The following is an 8,510-nucleotide window of genomic DNA, read 5'->3' as shown; positions in this document are numbered from 1 at the left end:
AGGCTGCAGTATACTTTCCTAAGGCTTAGGGAATAGGCTGCAGTATACTTTCCTAAGGCTTAGGGAATAGGCTGCCGTATACATTCCTACCATCATCTCAGCAACCCTGTGGTCTCTGTGGTTTTCTATTAGTGTTTCGCCTTTGTAAGTTAGCAGCAAGCAAAAAGACATGCTGATATCACATATTTAACCCCAAACAAAAAATCTATGATGTGAGCTGGGGCCACCCTGATTTCCCACACCTTTCCTAAGTACCTAATCCCAAGTTTAGAGCTGAGATTCAGGACCCTGACGTTGAGGCTGTTACAGAAGGCCTTAGTCTGCAAACCCCTCAACCACTCCTCGGCTGAGACCGGAAAGCACATTAATACATTTTAGAAGTTTCACAAATGAGACAGCTGAGGTTCAGAGAGGTTAAGGGACTTGCAATGGAAGAGCCTGGACTTTATCCTGGGTTTGTTCTGACCCCAGAGACAATGCTTTAACCACTACGCTTAGTTTATAGATGTGGTTTATATAGGACCAGCCTATTTTTCAAAGTGAAAAAATAATTCAGAGTGCTTAGAGCAGTGATTTTCAACCAGTGTGCTGTGAGAGGATCTTAGGAGTGCCGAGAAATTTTTTAAACCTCGTTAATTAAATTATTTCTGAAAGAAGTTCATAGCACAGTAGGTATATTCTTTTTTCTATACTCTGTTTTTTGATCAACATAATTTAAGTGTGCCATGGAAGTTTAACTATACATGAGATAAAAAAGGTTGAAAAACACTGGCTTAGAGAGTCAGGAAGAGGCAGAAGGTCTTAATAAAATAATGCTTATAAGCACAGCTTATATGATTGCTACTCATCAAAACAAAGAAATGCTTGACCAACTTACAATAACTTTCAGGTTTCCCTTAACATCAAAAGATTTGATCACCCAGTTGACAGATTTTTTGCACTTCAAGATCAGGATGAGATTTTTGACCACCTCAGGATCCTCTTGAGAAGGTCTTATGTCAATTATTATATCCACCTGGAAAGCACTGTGAATGCAAAACAAAGGCCAAGTCAAGACCGAAATGCCAGAAAGTTGCAACTATCCCCCGCCTCCTCCAAGTCGTCATGTTTCCAATGTCTGGCCAGTTGATTAAAAAGCTGGAGTTGATCCCAGGCCAATGACATGTGCAAAACAGATTGGGACTGTTCACATAAACAGTTTTACATAACAATAGAAACACATGCCTGTGGGTAATTAGCCACTCAAGTTTTTCTCTTCTTTGGGGGGAATAAAAGGTGGCTATTTAATGCAACCACTGTTTCAGATGGATTTGAACAAACCAGAAGAGTTTACTTTTGAAGGAGTATTGTTGCTTTTTCAACCTCACCGCCTTCAGTGTATAACTTTGCAACTATCTGGCTATATGCTCAATTTCCTTCAAAACCAGAACTGGGGCTTGGTGCCTAAAGCTCAAGCGGCTAGGGCGCCAGCCACATACACCGGAGCCGGCGAGTTCGAATCCAGCTGGGGCCTGCCAAGCAACAATGACAAGTGCAACTGAAAAATAGCTGGGTGTTGTGGCGGGCGCCTGTAGTCCCAGCTACTTGGGAGGCTGAGGCAAGAGAATCACATAAGCCCATGAGTTTGAGGTTGCTGTGAGCTGTGACGCCACAGCACTCTACCCAGGGCGACAGCTTGAGACTCTGTCTCAAACAAACAAAACAAAACAGAAGTGGGTGGCAGTCTGGTGAATGGAGGGTGGCAGGGAGGAGGAAAGCAGGTGGTTAAAAAAAAAAAAAAGAAACTTCAGAATAAAATAAGAGGCAAAAGACTGAAGAATTTCTTGATTTATATAAGGTTTGCTTAAGCCATTAACAACTGCTACAGAAGCCTATCTGCATTTACTTTTCCAGCTTTCTGGATATACAGTTAAAATAAAGAAAACAGATGGTCAACCAAGTGATTACTGGAAAATTGGTGTATACAACCCAAACTTCGGAGAATTCAGAAGAAAAGAGAATTTTTGACTAAACAATAACATCTCTGTCGTTCTGAATTAGGGGGCAAGTCTTGACTTTCATCTCGGTTGTACACACTCGTAAAGCATAAAATACACGGCGGACGCCAAGCACGTCCGTCAAGATTGCTTCTACTCTCGTTCTCTTTTAATGTTACACAAAATTCTTTGTGTGGATAGGACAGAATATTCCCAGAACTGATCTGTAGTTTATTCATTTGTAAAATCAAAACTTGATTCGAATTTTTATTCTGAAAGACCCCTATAACACACATTTAAATTAAGTCACTAGTCGACCTGAAATGCAGGTTCAACTAGGAGGAAAACTTCCTTTGTCCTTCCTTCTTCTTTCTTTTTTAAATTCTCTAATTATTCTTGACAGGGAGAGTCAAATTTCTAGTCCACGGCTAGGAAGACGGCAGGGAGAACAAACCCACAAGGAAGAGGCAAGTTTACCTAACAGCTCTTTGGTGTGTCCCCATGAAGGACCTGTCCCCCAACACATACACGCATACACTGCTTAAAAATAAACAGTTCTGACTGCACAACTGCTCTAAGGGCACTATGAACAGAACTTCTTAAAAACAGAACGTTACTAAAATGATACTTATGTTAATAAGGCACATTTTGGAATTTTCTTATTAGGGACAACCTTGCTCAAAGGAAGATATTGATGGAGTGACTATGTCTTGTAATTAATACCCAGAAGTTCAGAATAGGTTTCAGGAACTCATCTGCAATATAGGGGATCCAGAAATAGATGCAGAATATACATAAAATGTATACCACCGGGGCCTTTAGGCCCTTCTTCAAGGCTTCTGTGAGCCCCCTGGACGCATTTACAATGACCTTCCCTCCCATACAGGGAGGGCTGCACCTGTCCCAATCTCAAGTTCAGGAAGATCTTCATCTCTGCTCAGGTCAGAAGACACCCTTACCTGTAGGGGTTAGAGTTGGGGGTGAGTAACTCGATGATGTGTACTTCCTTGTCCTGAGGCTGGCTGGACATCACACACCCTTCTGCTGCTTTGGGCTGCAGGTACTCAGCAAGGTAATTCAGCGAGAGAAAATTCTTCCCTATGTTGCACGTGGGAGGGAACACTTGATCTGAAAGGAGAGCAGCACAGGGCAGTCTCTCAGACCACTGAGCTGTGTGACAACCATACTCAAAGGAGAGAGGGTGCTGGTGAAACTGGGCAAGTGCAGCACACAGGGAACCATGAGCCGGCGGGAAGGCCTGGGTCTGCAACCCCCTCGGCATGGCCCTGAGATGTCCCCCCCCCATCATCCACAGTAATCTCTTACCTATTTCTTCCGACCCATCTTTCATTGTTCCTCCTCCTCCTTTGCTTATTCTTTAAAAACCAGCAGTCCTCAATCTTTGATCAGAATGTACCTGCTTGGACCCCACCTCAGAGAATCTGATTCAGAACATCCAGGTGGGGCTCAGACACCTTTCCTTTTGGAAAAGCTCCCTAGTTGATTCCAATGTAAACCAAGGCTAAGAACTTCAGCTCCTTCCTCAACCTTCCTCTTGTCTCACACTTTTCCTAGATGATCTCAGTCACTCCCACAGCTTCAACTTGTACTTAGATTGTGACCCCATTTCTGAGCTGTAGACACATCCCGTCATCTGTCTACCAAGCACCTCCCACCTAAAAATCCGATCGGTAGGCATGTCACAGTCAGCATACTCAATACTGAGTCTGTCATCTAGCCTGTCCCAAGTAGACTCCTCCTTAGATATTTGCTGTTTCAATTAATGGGAGAACCAGCTCATTAATTCTCTGGCCCACCATATAGAATTAGTCATTCCTTTATATTTTCTCCTCACAGCACTTTATACCTTGAAGATTAAACATAGGCGTTTGGGAGAAATAAGGACAGCAGACTCACTCTTCCTTACTATCTTGACCCAGATGACTAATGTTTCTCTCTCTCTTTTTTTTTCCAGACAGAGTCTCACTCTGTCCCCCTGGGTAGAGTACCGTGGCGTCATAGCTCACGGCGACCTCAAACTCTTGGGCTTTCACAATCCTCTTGCCTCAGCCTCCCGAGTAGCTGGGATTATAGGCGTGCACCACTATGCCCGGCTAGTGAGACAACTGACGTTTACACGGTCCGTTACAGTTCACAAGGTACCCTTGCAAACATTATCTCAGAGTGCTGGGGGTTGCTCACCACCTCTACCTGGGGAAGTGATGCAAGTACCCAGAGTCTGAAGACGACCCCCCAAGGGCACATGCCATTTCCACCACTCTGTGGCTGATGGGATTTCCATCCAGTGGTTTAAATGTTTAAACAGAACTTGAAAGAAACTGCTGGCAGTGTGACAGCTGGGACCAGTGTCAAGGAAGTTCTAGGTGTAGCAAGCTTTTTTCAGGAAGGGTAATTAATCAGAGGCCTGGCACTGTAATAAAACAGACTTCTGCCTTTTTCATTTTACCAAAAGGATGCCAGGGTTCAAATTTACATTAAGTCTCACCCAGGAGTAAGAAATCTTCAGCCCAGGAGGGCCCAAGTTTGGGCTGGTACTGCCTCCTCAGGCCCCAACTTGCACACACACTGGGCAAGGCAGCTCTGTACAGCACAGCACCCCCAGCTCCACCCCTAGAGCAGAGGGCACCAAGGCAGTTCACAAGGCCCCTGCTGGTAGGCTCACTTCCAGAGAGGGTGGGCCTCTGCAAGCTTCTGTAAAAGCCCCAAGAGAAAAGCCCAAAGCTCTACCAGCTCAGGCTGCAAGAGCCTCTCCTTCCACACCTGCTGAGGGCTTTGCCAGATGAGCAAATGAGCAGATGAGGTATGCACACCCCGCAGCTGTGGCCTGTGACGCCTCCCCCAGATCACAGGATGGAAAACGATACTGAAGTGGCAGGGCTGAAAGTTAATTAAGAAGATGTGTGCCTGGGCCAGGGACAGGCCAGCCTGCAACTTAAGAGACCAGGACCCTCCTGGGACTGTGGCCGGCATATCCAGTTCATCTACATGCCTGAAGTGTATCTGGGATGAACCAGGCATATAGTATAGGTTTCTAAAACTTAATAAACAATGATGTAAGATTTGAGACAAATAACAAAAGATTCACCCATCGTTAAGCCATGAGGAAAGGCTGTTTTTAAGGGCTCTAGTCTCAGATGCTATTGTCTCTAAGTTAAAGGAGCTGATCACTTTCTGCTGTGTGTGTGGTTCCCCTCCTCGTGACCGTCCTCATGCCTGGCACCAGCACTTACACCCACTGCCAAGTAGAGAGGAAACCACACAGGGGAATCCCTGGGTAGGAACCTGGCAACTTTGGGGGAGAGAAGTCACATGCTTATTTGTATTTCAGGAAAAAACTGACAAGTGACTTGGGACCGAACGATACACTCTGAAAGCAGGAATGAAACCTAAAGTAACCCAAATACCTTGTTTTCCTGCCAGGGAAATCAAGACTCTAGGGGTAAATCAGTGTGGCGTGAAGCCTCACAGTTAGTGAGGCCGTTGCAGTAATGACAAACTCCTCCTTTCTCCTCCAGGTACCCAGGCTGGAGCAGTTCTCCCATGTCAGCAGGCTTTGAAACTGCCTGGCGGGCTCAAATAAACCAACTGCTGGATCCCGCCCCTGGGATTTAGTTGGTCTGGGCTGGGCCTGAGAACAGGCATTTCTAACAAGGCCCCAGGTGATGCTGCGGGGGCAGGAGCCTCACTTTGAGAACCACTGGGATTAGAGCAAGAGGGGGCTTAGGGCCTGGAATCCCTGGGAACCAGGAGGAGAAGTGGTTGCTGAGGCTGGCTCAGTGTAGTCGGGCCTGTGGTGACAAATGACATCACCTTGTTGTTCAGTGACCCACTCAAGGAACTCACTTTCCCCAACTACCCTCTTCATGGTGTGGCCCCGTGCTTTCTACCCAATTGGTGGCTACAGTCAAGTTTCATGGTGTTATGAAGGAGTTAACCGATTTTTACTGGACTAGACACCAGGCCCTTTAAGTTCATGTCCAGTTAAGCAACACCCCTTGCTCTCAGGGCAGGTGACTGCTGCACACAGAAGCTTGTGCACTGTCACGAGAACAGAGTCCAACATTCTGAATGTTATTATAACAAATTTTCTTATTCTAACAAATTCCAAGGGGTAATCAACATTCTTTCATGCTACTAGAAATCTACCTCAGAAATGCAGCCCACTGGCCGGGCTTAGAATCTTTATTAAAAAAGACTTTTCATTTTGTCTCAGTAGGATTTGACCTCTGTAGTTAACCACATGGCTACCATGAGGGGGCTGTAACAAACTTAAAACTTTTTGAGCCTATATCTCATCTAAAACCCCTTCTCTCTACCCCAATTAGACAAGTCTTCTCATCCAGGCAGCCCACTTTCAATTTTAGGCTATGCTTATTTGGCTAAGATTTAAGGACAGCATCAAGCAAAAAGCATGAGACTCAAAAGTCAGGAAACCTGGGGTGAGTTCTGGCTGCACCACTTGCTAGCAATGCGGACTTGAGCAAGTTTATTCAGCCTTCAGCTAAGCCCTCTGTAAAATGGCAGAAATCACATCCTCCTCTTGGGATTACTGTGGGGTTAAGTGGGGTGAGTGTGAAGGCCCCTGCTATGGCTTCTGTACATAGCACATTTCCTGACATGAGTATCCACCTTTGCTACATCTGTCCCACACATGCTTTTATTTTTTAATTTTTTTAGAGATATACAGTCTTGCTCTGTCACCCAAGCTACAGTGCAGTGGTACAATCATAGCTCAGTGCACCTCAATTCCCTAAGTAGCTAGGACTGCAGGCACACACCACCATGCCCAGCTAATTTTTAAAAACTTATTGTAGTGATGAGATCTTGCTATGTTGCCCAGGCTGATCTCAAACTTATGGCCCCAGGTGATCCACCTCATTTTCCCAAAGTGCTGAGATTATAGGTGTGAGCCACCATGCCTGGCTCCTATCAAGAGTTGGGACCATGCATCCAATAAGCCATCCTTCCTTGCCATGCTGTCTGTGGAGGAGGTGATCATGGCTATAGACTCAAACAGAAAGCAGCTGGATGCAGAAACCTGAAACGTCACGCTCTCACAGTCACCTCACTAAAACAAGAACCCAATCACAAAGGGCTGTTATTTCCTAGTAACTTATGGGGGTGCCAAAAATGTTCAACTAAAAATAATGATGAAAACAGTTTTGTTTTTAAAATAGGCTTTCAAAATTGAGTTACTGGATATTTAAAACCCTCTTCAAGGCAAGGAAACTGAAATGCGCAATCCTTTATCAAGGCCATACAGTTCCTTTCTCCAATAATTTGTCCATCTAGAGGCATCAGTACTGAAAATACATTTAAGCTGGGTACAGTGGCACCTGCCCATAGTCTAATACTCAAAAGGCTGAGGTAGAAGGATGAACTGGGAGGATGACTTAAGGCCGGGAGTTCAAGGCTGCAGGGTGCCTGTGAATAGCCACTCCACTCCAGCCAAGGCAACAGAGCAAGACTCTATCTTTCTTTAAAAAATAAATAATATATATTTTTAAACATTTTTTCCTCTGCTATTATACAAAATGTAAATAACTGGGGTCTCAACCTCAGAAACTGATGGAGGCTTCAAACATTTGCAGAATAACAGTAAGGGGAAGAGCCACATGCTGGCCTATAATGCTGACTCCTCCTTCATTTCGCCAGTTGTCACCTCCTTCCCCACACTCTCACCTTCTCATCGCCACTGGCTTCTTACAACTTCTGTGTGTGGACGTTTTCTGAATCTCACACAACCACCTCCTTCTCTCTCCACCACACCACTCCCCACCACTTACTTGGTTATCACCAAGCCTGTTTCCTCAGAATGAAAAAAGGACAAAGGGGACCCAAGGGAGAGTGGCCCCAGGGATCCCGCAGGTCCCTGCCAGCTCGAGCATTCTGTAATTCTGTAATTCCTTGCCCTAACCATCTGGTCTCAGAAAAGAAAACAATTGATTATAGTTAATCCGTCATTAACTGAAGCCACATCAAATTTACCTTCCCCCACTTTAATATAAATGTTTCTTGCTATCTTGAGCTCCGTGAATGAAGTAACCGCTCCATACTCCTTTCGGGCCCAGTTTAGCAGATGTTCATTTCCATGGGGAAAGTTCCTTTCTTCTGTTTCTGCTGTCAGGGAGAAGTTTCCTGATGAAAACTGGACCACAGAACCCTCAGACACCTAGAGGAGACAGAATCGCACAGTTAACATGGTGCAGTCACCAGGAGCCGAATTACATAACTAGAGAAAAGACTTCTTGGACAACTAATGGGTATCTGTCAATCAACCTTCTTCACTGCTGATTCAAGAAATAATCCGAAGCCTAGCCCTCCCACATAGTGGCAAACTAGCAAATGTAAGACGTCCTTCTGAACTGTACATTGTCAGTAATCAGAAGAACCACCACTGCTATTGTCCAGATAACTCAATTGAAGGTAATCCAAGTAATGCATTTCAGGTCAAACAGGAAGCCTTGGAGAGTGTTCTCATGAGCTTATATTGGGCTTCAAGGCCAAGACAAG

The 8,510-nt window shown here is 45.0% G+C and overlaps 1 protein-coding gene across 1 annotated transcript in view; it reads right to left on the bottom strand.

The window, feature by feature from the left end:
• The window catches only part of TGFBR3 (transforming growth factor beta receptor 3), a 124,165-nt gene that overhangs the window by 49,156 nt on the left and 66,499 nt on the right, over positions 1–8,510 (bottom strand). Inside the window, exons 3-5 of the mRNA XM_023509879.1 lie at positions 7,986–8,169; positions 2,936–3,104; positions 878–1,025 (exon numbers count right to left, since the gene is read on the bottom strand). Coding sequence (XP_023365647.1) covers positions 878–1,025; positions 2,936–3,104; positions 7,986–8,169 — 501 coding nt within the window. The remainder of the gene's footprint in view (positions 1–877; positions 1,026–2,935; positions 3,105–7,985; positions 8,170–8,510) is intronic.

The sequence above is a fragment of the Otolemur garnettii genome, unplaced genomic scaffold (assembly GCF_000181295.1).
Source record: "Otolemur garnettii isolate 467f Iridium unplaced genomic scaffold, OtoGar3 scaffold00010, whole genome shotgun sequence".
Classification (NCBI taxonomy): Eukaryota; Metazoa; Chordata; class Mammalia; order Primates; family Galagidae; genus Otolemur; species Otolemur garnettii.
Note: the sequence above shows the minus strand (reverse complement) of the source record. Positions and strands in the feature narration are given on the sequence as shown.